The 18,440-nt window shown below is 43.4% G+C and overlaps 1 protein-coding gene across 1 annotated transcript in view; it reads left to right on the plus strand.

The window, feature by feature from the left end:
* The first annotated feature begins 1,433 nt into the window (after nucleotides 1–1,433).
* TMEM248 (transmembrane protein 248) overlaps nucleotides 1,434–18,440 on the plus strand; it is a 29,988-nt gene continuing 12,981 nt past the window's right edge. Inside the window, exons 1-2 of the mRNA XM_049789543.1 lie at nucleotides 1,434–1,559; nucleotides 15,939–16,115. Coding sequence (XP_049645500.1) covers nucleotides 15,957–16,115 — 159 coding nt within the window. The 5' untranslated portion in view covers nucleotides 1,434–1,559; nucleotides 15,939–15,956. The remainder of the gene's footprint in view (nucleotides 1,560–15,938; nucleotides 16,116–18,440) is intronic.

Consider the following 18,440-nt stretch of genomic DNA (forward strand, 5'->3'; position numbering starts at 1 on the left):
AGGATCAGGCTGAATGAAGTTAATCAGAAGGAGCAAGACAGATACAAAATGATCTCTCTCAAATGTAGGATATAAAGATACAGACTAAGGGAGAAAAAGTGTCCAAAAATCAGGACTGGAGAGTTGTTCTACAGAAATAAGCTTACTCATGGTGGTGGTGGTGGTGAGGAAAAAGAAGGATCCTCAGCACTTTGTTGGAGGAAGGTGGGCATGCTTTGTAGTGGTAAGTGTGTATTGAAATGCATGAAACTATCATTAACAGCATTGCAAATCTTGGTATCTCAAAAAAAATGGGGGAAAGAAAGGAAAGAATGAAAATTTCAAAGTTTTAGACTTGGATTTAGAAATCTAAAATTTTGCCAAAACTTTTTTGTGGGGGCCATACCCAGTGGTGCTCAGTCAGGGGTGGGGCCACACTAGGCAGTCTGGGCAGTCACGTGTGAGGCAAACGCCCTACCCCTGTGCTTTTGCTCCGGCCCCCATTTCACTTAAGATATTTGCAATATTACCTTTAGTTGCCAACTTTCTAACGCAGGAGTAGGTGTCTTTTCATTTAGCAATTATTCAAGAGGCAATTATTTTATTTTTAATTTTTATTTGCAAAATAGTATTACATTTGCAATTCTTTTTTTTTTTTTTTTTTTTTTTTTTTTTGGTTTTTGGGCCACACCCTGTGACGCTCAGGGGTTACTCCTGGCTATGCGCTCAGAAGTTGCTCCTGGCTTGTTGGGGGACCATATGGGACGCCGGGGGATCGAACCTCGGTCCGTCCTAGGCTAGCGCAGGCAAGGCAGGCACCTTACCTCCAGCGCCACCGCCCGGCCCCTGCAATTCTTTTTTTTCAGATTTTTTAAAAAAATTTTATCTTTATTTAAACACCGTGATTACAAATTATGGTTGTAGTTTATGATTTCAGTCGTATGTAAAGAACATCCCCCTTCACCAGTATATTTGTAATTCTTACAAGAGGTTTTATATACGTGATGCATGAAATATAAGCAATAACCACTCAATAGGGTTTAGCCCCAAGGTGCACCCGTGTAGGAAAGCCAGGACCTCAACACGCCTGTCAGCTACGCAAGTGTCCACACACTGTGTACAAAAGGGCCTGGCTGTTCCCGACCCTTCTTCCCCAGCCAGGCACACAACATAGACGAATCCCGACTCTCCAGGTGCGCAAGCGCAGTCGGGCAGTCACACGCCGGCGCCCACGTGACCCGCGAGGGGGCGGAGCCTCGGCGGCGGCGGCCGTCCCTAAGGCGTCTGGTCCTGGCCGGCCGCCGTCGGACGCCGGGGTCAGAGGTCGCGGCCGCGTCGCTGGGGCTGTTTCCCCCCCGGAAACCCGCGGCGGCCTGACCCGAGCGCGGCTCCTCGTCTCCGGCCGGGCCGTGTGCTGCTCGCTCGGACGGAGCCGGACGGATGCTGGCGGCAGCGTCGCGGGGGAGCATGGTGCCCAGGGGCGGGCGGCGCCGCCGCCAGTGAGCTCCGAGCGGCCGCGGACGGCCGGGAGCGCAGCTGGCCGGGCCGGGCGTCCAGCGCGCCGCTGCCGCCTTGGCGGGGTGAGCCGGGCCGGGCCGGGCCGGGCGGGGCGGGCGGGGCGGGCGGGGGCGGCGTGGGGGTCCCCGGCTGCTCGGCCACCGCACCCCGGCCGTGCCCATCTGCATCCCCATCTGCATCCCGGCGCCCTGGACATGCGTGTGTGGCGCTGAAGCTGCAGATTCGAGGTTCAGTCCTGGTATAACGGGCCGCCCAAATCGTGCGATTTGGGACTTGGGGAGGCCTGGGCGTGCACGATCTCTCCCTTTGCACGTTCTCAATCACTGCAAAAGTAGGGGAGAAGGAGGGGTGCAGAACTTGGTGTTTGTGCCCAACCCGGCCAAGCCCTGCACTGAGGTTCGGGGGTGATCGGTGAAACTTAACACGAGAAAGGAGCATCCAGGTGCGTTTTTTTTTTTTTTTGGGGGGGGGGGGCGTCCCTTCCCAAGCCCCTCCAGGTGCTGCTCTGAATTCTGTCAACTAACTGAGTCACCCACCGTTCAGGCTTGTCAGGGCCATTGGCTGGGAAAACCTGAAGTCTCTCGAGTTGTTGGCATCGACCAGGTTTACAACCCCGCGGGCTGCTTAAGGAGAGAAATGGCCAGGAAAAGGAGGTTTGCTTCGTTGAGGGCATTTTCCCGTTAGCCTGAATTCCCTCTACTTGGAGGTGAAGGTTCAGTGGGTGCTGGCAGGGTCATTGCCCCCCCCCCCCGCCTTATTTACTGGTGGAAAATTGTGCCCCTCTGATACCTTTCAGTCCTCCAGCATCTATCTGGCCTACTCTGAGCTAGGGTGCTGTGCGGTGTTGATTGACTTATAAGTGCAAAGAATTTTCCTAGCCTTGGCATTGCCTTCTGGTGGGAGTTAGCCGAGATCCACCCATTGCTGATTGAATTCACCTTCTCTGTTTGAGTTCTAGCTGAGCTATGAGCAGATATAATTTATGCCCACTGGCAACTTAATTTTGATTTTGGAGGCCAGAGCTGGAGGCTATTCTGTGGCTTCCACAGGGAACTTTCCATTTAGAAAACCCTATTAGTCTATTAGAGAACTCCATAGTCGATAAAGCGTGGCCAGACTTAATTGCCACTTGGAGAGAACCAAGCTTCAGGGATTTTTGTTATGGTTAGGATCAGAAGGGACTTCCTAGAGACTTGAGCCGACCCATCAGGAGGCCCTGAGCCACTCCAAGTGAAAAGGAAATGAGAAAACTAAGACCAGTTGGTACTTGTACAATGAGAGGCCTGGGGAGAGGCTTAGACGTGGGGATAAAGAGCTGGTTAATGATTAAATACTTCTATAAGACAGGCATATCCTATCCAGTCTGGCTTCTGGGAGATTTGTGAGTACTAAAGAATTGTTTTCATTTAATGAGCTTGTTTGTCTTGTTCTTTGAAGCAGCCAGTGACATCAAGTGGCACTTAACTTTTTCAAGGGACATTGAAAAATGTGATTGTAATTTCTCTGGTATTCGCAATCAGGAAATTCATCTTGGGGTCTGCTTGTTATTTTAGTGCCCGTATTTAGATGGCAGGGGCAGGGCTTTCATGCCATCTCTACCAGCTAAATGATAGATAACTCTTTAATCATCTCCTGAGTGCTTTTAGTAACCACCAGTTCCTTTCACAGAGATGATATTTATTTTTCTCTTACCCAGTATTGTCATTCCAAGTAATGCACTTGCCATGGGCATTTCCTTGCTATGAAGCAGAGTTTCAGAACTAACTTTACCAATAGCCTTTAAAGTAGCACAGAATTCTACCCTCCTACCTTATTTTTCACTCTCTCCTTTTTTATCTGCCTTGTAGCACTAGAAAAAGAGTGATCTTAAAGGCAGACAGAACTTGACAAGGATGGCTGAGCTGTGGGGCTTGTTTTTATTTTGGTCAGTATTAATGTGCTGCAGAATTACATTGCCATGTCAGAGGACCTTACATTGTGAAATTCTCATGGGGGCAGGAGATAGTATTAGAGGTAAAGCACTTACCAGTAAGTGCGTGTATGGGGTACATCGGCTGCATCCTGATTTGAATCCCTGGTATCATATAGTCCAGTAAGCTCTGCCAGGGGTCATTCTGATCCCAGAGCCAGTTTTGAATATATCTGTCTTTGGGGGCTGGAGAGGTAGCATGGAGGTAAGGCTTTTGTCTTGCATGCAGAAGGTCAGTGGTTTGAATCCCAGCATCCCTTATGGTCCCCTGAGCCTGCCAGGATCGATTTCTGAGCGCAGAGCCAGGAGGAACCCCTGAGCGCTGCCGGGTGTGACCCAAAAACCAAAAAGAAAGAGAGAGAGAGAGAGAGAGAGAGAGAGAGAGAGAGAGAGAGAGAGAGAGAGAGACAGGAAAGAGAGAGACAGAGAGAGAGAGAGAGAGAGAGAAAGACAGAGAGAAAGAAAGACAGAAAGAAAGAAAGAAAGAAAAGAAAATATCTGTCTTTACAACTAAGTTTGATGTTTAATATGGTCTCATACTGAGGATTAAATCATTGAATTTTGTGCTTCACCTTGATTTTTTATTTCTCACATATTAATATGTTAACATATTTGTTATTATAATAACAATCTAAGGTCCTCTGATATGGCAATGTAATTCTGCTGCATATTAATGCTGACCAAAATAAAAACAAATCCTAAATGATTACATATTAGTATGACAATATTCCCCTAATATGACAATACTTTTAATTTGGTTTTTGGATGGATACCAATCAAACTAAATAACAAAGAAGGATTATTTTTATTTTCATGACCGGTGAATTTATTTATTTTTGGTAAAGCAAGATAGTTTTTACTGTAATCTACTTAGAATAGTGGCTTTAGGGCCCAGAGAGATAGCACAGTGGCGTTTGCCTTGCAAGCAGCCGATCCAGGACCAAAGGTGGTTGGTTCGAATCCCGGTGTCCCATATGGTCCCCTGTGCCTGCCAGGAGCTATTTCTGAGCAGATAGCCAGAAGTAACCCCTGAGCAATGCTGGGTGTGGCCCAAAAACCAGAAAAAAAGAAAAGAAAAGAAAAGAAAAAGAATAGTGGCTTTATCTATTTATTTTGGTTTTTGGGTCACACTCGACAGCTCTCAGGGGTTACTTCTGGCTCTGAGCTCAGAGGTCCCTCCTGGCAGGCTCAGTGGGCCATAGGGATGGTGTAAGAGGAGAGAAGTATATGTTTGAGAATACAGGCTTCTCCAGAGCAAAAATAAGAAAAGAAACCAAGACAAACAAATGAGATATATGTTCAAAGGAGAACATAAGTAAGGCTAAGGAATTTATTTTAAGAAGAGATTGTTGGAGCTGGAGAAATAGTTCAGTGGGTAAGGTGCTTGCCTTCCAAACAGCTGACCCAGGTTGATCCCTGGCACCCATTTTTCTACCACCCCAGCCAGCCAGGAGTCATTGATCCCTGCATGCAGAGCCAGGAGTAACCCCTAAGCATCACTGGTTGTTTCCCCAAAACTAAAAACCAAACCGTTTAAAACAAAAAAGTGAGGGGATAGCTGGGAAGTTGGAAGATAGTAATATAGAGGTTACCGTGCCTTGTATATATTCGATCCAGGTTCAATCCTTGTTGCATCATGATCCCCCCATCATTGATTGGTGTTGCTCTATAGGCCACCAAATACTGCTGGGGTGCTGAGTAATCCCCAGCTCCCAGAATCAGAGCATTAATAAATCCTTGGTTTCTCATGTTAAACGGCTGGACTGGTTGTTAGGAATTGCCAGGAGGGACCCTCAGGCTTTCTGAGTTCCCATGGTTTTATATTGTGCTTGAGCATTGTGAATAGAAATGCAATTATATTTAAATTTTGGAAACAGTCTTTTACACATATAATTATCATCAGCCTATGTTGCTTCTTTCCATTTTGTCTCTAATCAAGTATAATTTTGCCAGAAATGTTTGTTTAAAAATTAAAACTGTAGGGCCAGAGCGATAGCACAGCAGGTAGGGTTCTGTCTTGGAAACGCAGACCCGGGTTTGATCTCCAGCATCCCATATGGTCCCCTAAGCCTGCCAGGAGTAATTTCTGAGTGCAGAGACAGGAGGGTGTGGCCCCAAACCAGAAACATAAAAAAAATTAAAACTGTTTTTTTGTGATAATTTTTCTTGTTAGAATCTAATCTAATCTAAACTTGTTAGATTAAAAGGCTCTCTGCACTATGAATTGTATTAGATTAAAAAGCCAAGAAACCAGTGGTGAAAGATGTCATTTATCTGCTTTATACTAAATATATTCAGAGTGCTTAGAAGTTGGCTTGTTAAAGAGGTGGAAAATGAATTTTAGAATTTTTAGCTTCAAAATAATGGATCTTAAACGTACTTTTAAAAATAGAAATCTTGGGGCCGGAGAGCACAGCGGTAGGGTATTTGCCTTGCTTGCACCGACCTGGGAGGGACCCAGTTCGATTCCCGGCATCCCGTTTGGTCCTCCAGCCTGCCAGGGACGATTTCTGAGTGCAAAGCCAGGAGTAATCCCTGAGTGTCACTGGTTGTGGTCCAGAAACCAATCAATCAATAAATGAAGTTTAAAAAATAAAATAAAAATAGAAATCGATATCTAAAATTCACTTTATATGTCTTATATATGAATTTTTTTCTTTTAGAGGCAGGTACAGCGGGTTGGGTACTTACAAACAACCTGGGTTAAATCCCTATACTCTACCAGAAGTGATCCCTCAGTTCAGAACCAGAAGTGTACCTTTAACACTGCTGGATATGACCAGCCCCCCCCCCCCATTTTTTCTTCTGCCATTCAATTTGAAACCTACTTTTCAGCCTTGGCATTCTAATTGATGGCATGCTTTTGAGTCAAATGAGTGAAGTCAGCCAATCTCTGCCAACTCATATGTAGAGCAACCTTGTACAAATTATTGAATATATTTTTCCTCAACTTCCTTTTCTGTAAAGTTTGGGCATAAATATCTACCTAATAATGTTTTGAGTATTAAAAAATACAAAGTATATTGGGGGCCGGAGATAACATGGAGGTAATGCATTTGCCTTGCATGCAGAAAGTTGGTGGTTCAAATCCCGGCATCCAATATGGTCCCCTGAGCCTGCCAGGAGCGATTTCTGAGCATAGAGCCAGGAATACCTCCTGAACGCTGCCGGGTGTGACCCAAAAACCGAAAAAAAAAAAAAAAAAAACAACCCAAAAAAACAAAAAACAAAGTATAGGGTTGGAGAGATAGCTCAGTGGTAGGGCGTTTGCCTTGCATGCTGCTGACTTGGGACAGACCCGAGTTCGATCCCCGGAATCCCATATGGTCCCCGAACCTGCCAGGAGTAACCCCTGAGCACCTCTGAGTGTGGCCCCAAAACCAAACCCGAAGTATATACAGCACTTGACATGGTTTCTGGCACCTGGTATAAAACATTTAAGTAGAAACTTAAATGATTGATATTTTATAATCTGTTTTCTGCCTTGATGTCAATCTAATAAAATGGGTGTTACTTATATCACCATGGTGTCTTAATTATAAAATTTTGTTCAGTTGCTTTCTCTGTTAATGGAGTTGACTTTTACTCTAAACTGACATTTATTGGATGGAAAGTAAGAGCAGTTAGGGGTTTAATGATTAGTGTATGAACTCTGGAGATTGGGTTTGAATCTAGGCCACATCCTCCTCTATTTTACAAATGTGAAGATTGGGTTCCCACTAAGTATGTGCAGAGCTCTTAGAACAGAAAAGTGGGCAGCATGTTAATATTATATATTGTCAAGAATCTCCTTAGGGAGATGCAGTACCTGGGAATGTAAAGGACATCTTGGCAGTGGGCACAAAAGAAGCAGGCTGTTTTGGGAATTCAGTTGACCAAGAAAGCCAATGTTTTCAAAGAGCTGTTTTGGTTTTTTTTTTTGTTTGTTTGTTTTTGGGCCACACCCAGTGGCGCTCAGGGGTTACACCTGACTCTATGCTCAGAAATCACTCCTGACAGACTCCTGGGACCTATAGAAGCCTGGAGATGGATTCCGGGTTGGCCACGTGCAAGGCAAAATGCCCTACCTGCTGTGCTATTGCTTCAGCCCCCAACAACTGATTTTTGAGAAGCTTTTGAGAGGTGGGAAGGCCAGGGCTAACTGTTTAACTATTGTTTGTAAGAGAATCAAGAATGACTGGCAGGCATTGCTACTTGGTGGCTGTGTATTCCTAATGTCTATGGCTCCCTTTGTTAGTGAGTCAAGAGATGAGCTCTGATAAGTGGATTCTTGGATCTATCTGGAGGGAGGAGACCTATAAATTACCTGCAAACTACTGATGAGATGGATGATTGTGTTTGTCTTTAGCAGAGGCCTCAGCCAGAGTTTAGCTTTATATAGCATTAGCATCTAAGACCTTGATAGTTTCCTTCTATCTTTGCTGCTGAATTAATTGCCTTTCTGATTGTCTTTTTGGGTGTTTTTGCTGCTTTGTGGTGAAGGAGGAAGGATGATTTCTCCTCCGAGCTTAGGGTAGCTGGGTGTTTGAAGCTCCCTAGAGGTTTTTATTTTGATACCAGAAACTGCCCTTATCTCTTCTCAGTCTTGGATTTTTTGTTGTTGTTTATTTTGTTTTTTGGGAGGCCACACCCAGCATTACTGGGTACTGCTAGTAATCCAGTAACCCAACAGCAGTAGTAGGTACTGCTAGTAACTTAGCAGGTTACTCCTGGCTCAGGTTACTCCTGGCTCTCCACTCAGGAAACAATTCCTGGTAGACTCAGACTTTAATTTAACATATTAAATTAATATTTAATTTTTTTTTGTTTTGTTTCGTTTTTGGGTCACACTCGGCAGCACTCGGGTTTCTCCTACTCTGCACTTAGAAGTCGCTCCTGGCAGGCTCGGGGGACCATATGGGATGCAGGGATTTGAACCAGGGTCTGTTCTGTTTTGGCCATGTGTAAGGCAAATATCTGACTGCTGTGCTATCACTCCAACCCAAATTAATATTTAATTAATAAATTAAATATATTAACTAATATTAAATATTAAAGCCATGGATTGAACCCGGGCTGGCTACGTGCAAAACAGGCACCCTACCTACCTGCTATACTATCATTCTGGCCCTGGTCTTCGATATTTGGCAGCTCATCCAAAAGCTTTTCAAATAACTCAAATGTTATAGGATATTTTTCTAAATGCCAGTTTGTTTGTTTGTTTGTTTGTTTGTTTATTTATTTATTTATTGGTTTTTGGGCCACACCTGGCGATGCTCAGGGGTTATTCCTGGCTGTCTGCTTAGAAATAGCTCCTGGCAGGCACCGGGGACCATATGGGACACTGGGATTCGAACCAACCACTTTAGGTCCTGGATCGACTGCTTGCAAGGCAAATACCGCTGTGCTATCTCTCCGGGCCCTTATTTTTGTTTTGTTTAAGTTTTTGAGTCACACCCGGCAGCACTCGGGCCACTCCTGGCTCTGTGCTCAGAAATCACTCCTGGCAAGCTGGGTGAGGACATATGGGATGCTGGGATTTGAACCACCATCCTTCTGCATGCAAGGCAGAAGAGCAAACAAATACAGATCTCGCCTATAAGAAAGCTTTAATTCATATTTAGCCCAAGGGGAAAAATCTAATTTGAGATGAAGGGCAGTGTCATTATTTAGGTAGTGAACTTAATCATATGTATAATGTATCTTGGATGAGAACAGGAAGACATATAGTAAATCTTATTGGAATATGGTATCCCTATCAGTTTTAAACTTGGACAGGTGGCCATGGAACATAATCTTGTTGCTATTATTTTTTAATTGAGTTTTGGGCCACACACTGCAGTGCTCAGGACTTAGCCCTGGCTCTGTTTTCATGGACCACTACTCTCCTGGTAAGTGCTTGAATGACCATTTGCAGTGATAGGGCTGAAAGTAAAGTCAAATGTTGATTTTTTTTTGGGGGGGGCACACCCGTTTGATGCTCAGGGGTTACTCCTGGCTAAGCGCTCAGAAATTGCCCCTGGCTTGTGGGGACCATATGGGACGTCGGGGGATCGAACCTCGGTCCTTCCTTGGCTAGCGCTTGCAAAGCAGACAGACACCTTACCTCTAGAGCCAGCTCGCCAGCCAAATGTTTTTTTTTTTTGGTTTTTGGGCCACACCCGTTTGACGCTCAGGGGTTACTCCTGGCTATGTGCTCAGAAATCGCCCCTGGCTTGGGGGGACCATATGGGACGCCGGGGGATCGAACCGTGGTCCTTCCTTGGCTAGCGCTTGCAAGGCAGACACCTTACCTCCAGCGCCACCTACCCGGCCCCAATCGCCAGCCAAATGTTATTAGAAAAAAAGACCTTAACCCCCTGTACTATCTCTCCTGCCCTTGCGAAGTATACTCTGTAGAACATGAACTTTGTTTGTTTGTTTGTTTGTTTGTTTTTGGTTTTTGGGCCACACCTGGCGGTGCTCAGGGGTTACTCCTGGCTGTCTGCTCAGAAATAGCTCCTGGCAGGCACGGGGGACCATATGGGACACCGGGATTCTAACCAACCACCTTAGGTCCTGGATCTGCTGCTTGCAAGGCAAACACCGCTGTGCTATCTCTCCGGGCCCAGAACATGAACTTTGTAAAGGAGACATTCTGAAAGTTCAGGCATCATTGATGTTAACTTTTTGCTGTCTAAAAATAGAGAACTATGTTACAAAGTTATATTTCTGCTTGCACTGGTCCTAAATTCCTTTCTAAAAAAGCTCTTTGCTTTGCTTACAAATGTGTTTGTTCCCTCACTTTTTTGTTTCTTTTGGGGCCATCCGTTTACTCATGGCTCTATACTCCTGGTGGGGCTCAGGGAACCATATCAGACGCTGGGGGTTGAACCTGTCTGGGCCACATGCCATGCAAGTCCCTTACCACTGTACTATTGATTGCTCTGGCTCATCCTCTTCATTAGAAAACAGTCTGCTTACTTGTTTCTTCTCTCGGGATCTCTTCCTACTCTTTGATTTCTCTTGTCTGGGTTCAGTCATCATGCCAGTGGCAGATGTGCAAAGCTCATATTTACTTGAATCTAGGACCCTTCAGCGATTCTTAGGGATTACTCCTGGTAAGTCTGGGTGCTGAGAATTGAACCAGGGTGACTGCATCTAAGGCAGGTGCCTTAACCCCTGTCCTGTCTTTCTGGACCCACTCGAATCCTTTCTAAATACCAGAGAGGTGTTAACTGGCCCATTACTCCTTTGATGAAGCTCTTCTCCCCTGCCATGTAGGGTTCTTCTCCATCTACAGCATCCCTTCCTTCTCAGGCTTCTCCGCTATCCAGAGTACAGAACCCAACACTTACTTGCCCAGAGAACCACTGGGCACCACCTGGCCAGGAGAAACTAGATTGTAAAGCTCTTTCTCACTTTATTCTTGGTTTCTCACAGATCCCTTCAAGTCAATCAATCACTGTAAATTCAAGTCTGTCTTTAGCCCCAGGATGTATTAGAGGACTATCTGATTTTTGGGAGGGGATTGGATTAATAAATGATCCCTCCCCCCAATAAATGATTCTTAAAAAAATAATAAAAGTTGGGCCAGAAAGATAGATTGCTGCCCGTGGGTAGGTTGGGAAGTGGATTCAGGACCTCAGGCCTCCTGCGAGGATGCCACTGAATCATCCATCCTAGGCTCCAGAAATCATTGTTGTTTTTTTTTTTTTTCATACCCTACATATTCACTTTTATTTATAAGGAAAATCAGTGACATCAAAATTTATTGAGTTTTGTTTTGAGCACAATGGAAGAATATACTTGTAAATTCTATTGTTGGAGATTATTTACAGGAAATACATATTTATGAATATTATAGAAATTTAAAAAATAAAAAGTAAAGGAGAAAGCTCTATGTAGTGCCTTACTTCATTGGCCTTTTGTGTTCTCACATTCCTTTGAAATTGTTTCTTTGACCATGAACCTAAATCCCTCTGCTTTCATCATAGCTCTCTCCTGTCTCTCCTGGTGAAAGTCTAATTGGAGTCAGGATTCATTCTTGAGAGGAAAGTCAGATACTATGCTTTCACTCTCTCTTCTTTTCATCTCTCCACACCTAACTTAATGTATTCTTTATAAATAAAATAGTGGTATTTACTGTTGTGAAAATGGGAATATTTTTGATAATTCATTGTACAGGAAATAAATTTTATTAGCTTCTTACTAACATATTTGAAAACACCTGTGAATGGTAGACGGGAATTTTAAGTTTGTGAAATAGTGTGAATTTACATAGTTTTCTCGAAAAAAATGCCTTCACTAGGAAATAGGTCTCTGAAATATGGAAGTCTAATTAAATTTATGTTTGTTGGGGCCAGAGAGATAGTATGGAGATAGAGCGTTTGCCTTGCATGCAGAAGGACTATGGTTCGAATCCCAGCATCCCATATGGTTCCTCAAACCTGCCAGGAATAACCCTTGAGCGCTGCCGGGTGTGACTCAAAAACCAAAAAAAAAAAAAGAAAAAAAAAGATTCCAAATTAATGTTTGTTGATTATGTTTGCTAACTTTTGGGTGTTTTATGTTGACATGTGTCTAAATTCTGGTGTAATATAATTCGGAGGTGGGTTGGGCCACACACAGTGGTGCTCAGGGGTTACTCCTGGCTCTGAGCTCTGAAATTACTCCTGGCAGGCTCAAGGGACCATATGGAATGCCATGGATTCGAACCACTGTCATCCTACATGCAAGCCAAACGCCCAATCGCTGTGCTCTGTCTCTGGCCCCTAGATGCAACACAAATTTTACTCTTACTGGACCTCTACTAATTAAAGTTTTTGTTTCTGAATCTCACTCATCTTAACCTAATTAGTATTATTTTTAGATATTTTTTCTTAAAGACTTTACTTTTTTAGTTCAGTATTAGGGTCACAGAAAAAAATGAGAGGAAAGTACAGTCATTTTATAAAATGTTTTACTCCCAAACATTCCCTGTTGTCAGTATCTCATCAGTGTGGTTGGTTTGTTACCGTTGATGAACCCACATTGAGATTTATTATCCTTCCCTTTTGTAGGCTCCCCTCTTGGTATCACACTTTATGTACCATTTTGGTTTCATGGATTATCATTTTAGGATTATTTCACTGACCTAAAAATCCTCAGTGTACCTATTTTTTCTTTTCTCCCTTTGCAGCCTTTACAACACCAATCTTCTTACTATGTGCACAATCAAATGTTTTCAAAGCGACTATTCCCTTTGTTTTAGTTGTTGGTTTTTTTTTTGGGGTGGGGTAGGGTGGGGGGGGTGAGAGTACAACTGTTACTGTACTCAGGAATTATTCCTGGAAGTTCTCAGGAAACTATGTGGGGTTGTGAGACCTAGTTATCAACCCCAGATGAGCCATGTGCAAGGAAGGCCAATACCTTAACTAACCCCACTACATCTCTTAGGCCCCCTATTTCCTACTGTGTTACACTAGCAGTGAGTGGGAGTTTCTAAAGATCCATGCCCTTGCTAGAAATTAATTGGCCTTTGTGAGAAAACGAGGGTCAGGAGGTCTGGTCTAACTAGGAAACTTGCCACAAAAATAGATAGGGAGGAGTACAGTTTGGACAGAAAAGACCTCTATGACAATTGTTGCATTAATTATTGAGTCCTAGTAAAGTTAGATGGATGAATGGTGGGGCTTTTCTCTGCCCGGCCTGGCACCTGCAGCCCCTACAGCCTGTCGGGTCTGTAGGTGCAGGGTGACAGTGAAGAAAGGATCCACAGCTGTCAGATGAAGTTTCAGGAGAAATCCAGCTTTATTATAAGGCCCTAACTGCTATGTGCATATTCCTCACATGGCTTCTATGCTAAGCAGCCTCACTGCTTCCAACCTGTGTTTCTGATTGATTGCCTTCTTGCAGCATCTCTTGGGTCCCCTTGCTGCATCTGCCTCCCCCACTAATAATGACCAACCTCAGGCCCCTCACAGTTGTGGGAAGGTCTCACCATCCAGGTGAGTTAGGCAGGAAGTTGGGAGAGGGGTAACAACAATGACAATGGTAACTGGAAGTGATCACTCTGGACTAGAACTGAGTGTTGAAAGGGGTAGAGGGATTTGCATGACTCCCCTTCAGTAACAGTGTTACAAACCTACAGTGTCTAAAAGGGAAAAAAATAGAGAAGAAAGTTATTTTCCATAGAGGCAGCTTTCGGGGAGAGGGCTGAGAAACTCAGGACATTATGGCAGGAAATGAAAATTGGTGAAGGGTGTTGGAACATTGTATGACTGAAAATCAACCATCAGCTTTTAACTTATTTCAGTGATTCCAGATTTGTTTGTTTTTTTTGTTTTGTTTTGTTTTGGTTTGGTTTTTGGCCACACCCATTTGATGCTCAGAAATTGCCCCTGGCTTGGGGGGACCATATGGGACGCGGGGGGGTGGGGTGGGGGGGGGATCAAACCGTGGTCCTTCCTTGGCTAGCGCTTGCAAGGCAGACACCTTACCTCTAGCACCACCTCACCCGCCGCTTGTTTTTGTTTTTGTTTGGTTGTTTGGTTGGTTTTTGGGCCACACCCATGACACTTAGGATTACTCCTAGCTCTGGGAACCATATGGAACACCAGGAATTGAACCTAGGTCTGTCCTGGATCTTCAATGTGCAAGGCAAACGCCTTACCACTGTGCCCTGGCCCCACTTTTTAAACATTTCTTCTGTGTGTGTATGCTTGTATAGTGGACTTCTTTTGTGCATGTGCTAGTTGTTACAGTGATCAGTTCCAGGACTATTGTGGTGAACAAGCTCTCCCAAAAATCTCTGCTTTGATGGGCCTCATAACTGAGGGATGGTAGACAACAAAGAGGTTTAAATTAATTGTACTTTTGACTGGCACTAAACAGTATGAAAGCATTAAAGCAGGGGACCGAGAGACATGGGGCTAAGAGTGATCTGGGAAGTTATCTCTGAGTTATTTAAATAATGCACAAACAAGATTGTAGAAGAGCGGGGCGAAGAGATAGCATGGAGGTAGGGCATTTGCCTTCCATGCAGGACAGTGGTTCGAACCCCAGCATCCCATATGGTTCCCTGAGCCTGCCAGGAGTGATTTCTGAGCGCAGAGCCAGGAGTAACCTTTGAGCGCTGCCAGGTGTGACCCCTTCCCAAAAAAAGGATTGTAGAAGAGCAATATTGTGGAAATTCTTGAAATAATTTCTGGCAGAGGTAAAGTCTTTAGCTAAGACATGTAAAATTTTTTTCAAGAAATAAATACTTGGGGATAAATATTTAAAGACTTACAAACTTGTATTTTAGAAACATTGCTGAAATAAATGAAAGAAGACCTGAGTAAACTAAAAACATCCCAGAAAGACAGTGTGGTTAAGAAGACAGTCCTTGGGCCCAGGGAGATAGCACAGCGGCATTTGCCTTGCAAGCAGCCGATCCAGGACCAAAGGTGGTTGGTTCGAATCCTGGTGTCCCATATGGTCCCCTGTGCGTGCCAGGAGCTATTTCTGAACAGACAGCCAGGAGTAACCCCCTAAGCACTGCCGGGTGTGGCGCAAAAACAAAACAGAACAACAAAAAAAAGAAGACAGTCCTCAAACTCATCTACAGATTCAGTGGCAAGTCTCAGGTTAATCTCTTGCTGAAACTGACAAGCTGATTTTAAAAAATAACAAGACTAATGTAAGCAGAGTCCAGTGAGCGAGGAAAGGAAGTTGGTAGGGATGTAGTCATTGAGGTGATGGGGACCTCTGGACCCTATGGACTGAGACAGTTTAGATGTCCTTGGCCTCATCCTAGAACTAGTTAGGAAATTCTACAAAGGTTTAACTTAAGCAAAGGACTGGTGAAATTCACTATTTATTGAGTGCTTTTCTGTACTAGGTGTAGATTTGGCATGAGTGTGATAGTATACTGAACAGACAGAATGTTGTTAAATAGAATTTCCAGTGGTAGAAAATTAGAGCATCTCTTTTCTTCTGTGTGTTGGCATATTTTTCTGCCATATACACCTACTTAAACACTTTAAAATGAAAATAAAAAATGTTCGATATAAAATAATTAGAAGACTCAAAGAATACAGATATTTCAAGACTTACCACTTTGAAATAATAACCTTTGACATTCAGTAATTGGTTTCTTTTTGTTTGTTTGTTTTTGATTTGGGGCCACATCTGGTGACTCTCAGAAGTTGCTCTTGGCTATGCACTCAGAAACAGCTCCTGGCTTGGGGGACCATTGTGGGACACGGGGATTCAACTACAGAAACCGCTCCTGGCTTTTGGGGGACTATGTGGAACGCAGGGGGGATTCAACCACGGTCCATCCTAGGTTAGCGTATGCAAGGCAAATGCCCTACCGCTTGCTACCACTTCGGCCCCAATTGGTTTCTTTTTTAACTGCATTCTTTTGAGTGGATTTGTTATCAAACATTTCTCAAGTTTACTGTTGTGAGATCTTGTTCCCTAAAGCAAAAGTGAGAATCAGGATTTCTTTGGGCAGATGAGTCTGAGTTTTCTGATTTATTCCTTTCAGGTGGGGCTGGTCAGAATAATGTTCAGCATCAGTCCGCTGGAGAACCTGAAGCTGTACATCAGCAGCCGGCCTCCTTTGGTGGTCTTTATGATCAGTGTAAGCGCCATGGCCATCGCTTTCCTCACCCTAGGCTACTTCTTCAAAATCAAGGAGATTAAATCACCAGAAATGGCAGAGGTACAGTATGTTCCAACTTCTCTCAAACTTGACCTTGTAGAGTGGGGAAAATGCCATTTGACTCACCATAAATCTTGTGATTTGTTTTTCAGTCCCAGGAATTTGAGGTATTTAGTCTGATTTTCCCTCCATCTTCTGGTGATTTGTTTTGATAGAATATATTTCATCAGGGGCTGGAGAGATAGCATGGAAGTCGGGTGTTTGCCTTACATGCAGAAGGACAGTGGTTCGAATCCCAGCATCCCATATGGTCCCCAAGTCTGCCAGGTGCAATTTCTGAGCAGAGAACCAGGAGTAACTCCTGAGCGCTGCCGGTGTGACCCAAAAACCAAAAAAAAAAAAAAAAAAAAGAGAGAAAAAAAGAATATATTTCATCAGATAGTTACTGTTTTAAATAACGCTACTGTTTATTATAGAGTGTATTTTGAAAATCATATTTGTAAAGTGTTTCAGAAATCTAGAGAACTAGCTTTTATATTTGTGTTAAATTAGCTATAGTTAAAAGCTTTAAATGGGCTTACGAAAGAGTACAGGTGGTAAGGCTCTTGCCTTGCATGTGGCTGACCCTGGTTTATTCCCGGCACTGCATAATCTCCCAAGCACTGCTGATTGTGGCCAACAAAACAACACAACTGAAATATTTATTTTGGTTTTGGGGTCCTACCTGGCAGTGCACAGGGTTTACTCCTAGCTTTGCACCTAGGGAATCACTCCTGGCAGAGCTTGGGAAACCATAGCTAGCATTTGCTGGGGATTGAACCGATGTTGGCTGGATGTAAGGCAAATACCCTACCTTCTGTACTGTGACTCGAGCCCTTATTTTATTTATTTATTATGGTTTTGGACCATGTCCAGCGATGCTCAAGGGTTACTCTTGGCTCTGCACTCAGAAATTACTCCTGATGGTGCTTGAGGGACCATATGAGGTACCTGGGATAAAACCCATGTCTGTGCAAGGCAAGTTCCCTACCTGCCATACTATCACTCTGGCCCAAGGCCCCTGTTATTTTAAAGCTATATATCATCATGGAACTATCAACTTTTTTCATTGGATAAAGTGGGATTGAAATCCTAATGAAATTAAAAATTAGATTTAAATACAATTTTTTTTTTAATTTTTTTTTTGGTTTTGGGGTCATACCCGGCGGCACTCGGGTTAGTCCAGGCTTTGCACTCAGAAATCTATGGGGGACCATAGAGGATGCCGGGATTCGAACCAGGTCAGCCCTGGATTAGACGTTTGCAAGGCAAATGACCTACCACTGTGCTATCTCTCCTGCCTCTAAATACAAATATTTAAATCAAGAAATTTATTATTTATCTGTAAACACAACTTCTAGATTTTACATTTGGTAAATTTAAATATCAGTATATTGTCCTTTACTACTTGATAAATATCATAATTTGAATTCTTGGGCAGATTTTAAGATCTGTTATTTTTTCATAAATTAAATGTTTTTCATAAGAGCGATAAAATATGTTTAATAGGGATGAGTGACAGTATATCTGTGTATCTATTAATAAATATGCATTAGGAGTCATGTTAAATTGAATAGTTGAATTTGTTGATGTATAAAGTTTTTAGTCATTTTCTTCATAAATTACTTTAATACTTTCTCATCTTTTTTTGGTTTTGTTTTTTTTTTTTTTTTCCGGCCACACCACTGACACTCTGGGGTTACTCCTGGCTATGTGCTCAGAAATCGCTCCTGACAGACTGCCAGGTGTGACCACCCCCCCCCCCCCAAAAAAAAAAAGAAATCCTTTCAAAGAGAGGTTTTTCTTTTTTTCTTTTTTTTTCTTTTTTTGGTTTTTGGATCACACCCGGCAGCCCTCAGGGGTTTCTCCTGACTCTGTGCTCAGAAATCACTCCTGACAGGGTTTTGAATGAGATGCCGGGACTTGAACCACCATCCTACATGCAAGGCAAACACCCTATCTCCATGCTAACTCTCCGGCCTGGAGAGTGTTTTTTTCAAATTGAGAAGTATTTCTTAATCAATCACCGTTAATTAGTGTTGGCTTAATTTCTGGCCTTGGCAGATTTCTTTTTTTTTTTCCTTTTTTTCTTTTTCTTTTTTTTTTTTTTTATTTTGGGTCACACCTGGTGGTGCTCTGGGGTCCGTCCAGGGTTGCTGCAAGGCAAACGCCCTACCACTGTGCTATTACTCCGGCCTCACCTTGGCAGAATACTTACCATATTTTCCAGCGTATAAAACGACCCCCTAATTTTACAGTTAAAACATAGGTTTAGGCCTTTATTCGCTGTATAAGACAGAACGTTCCTGTGCTGCAACTGTATGTACCACAGTGAGCCAATCACAA

The sequence above is a fragment of the Suncus etruscus genome, chromosome 15, assembly GCF_024139225.1.
Source record: "Suncus etruscus isolate mSunEtr1 chromosome 15, mSunEtr1.pri.cur, whole genome shotgun sequence".
Taxonomy (NCBI): domain Eukaryota; kingdom Metazoa; phylum Chordata; class Mammalia; order Eulipotyphla; family Soricidae; genus Suncus; species Suncus etruscus.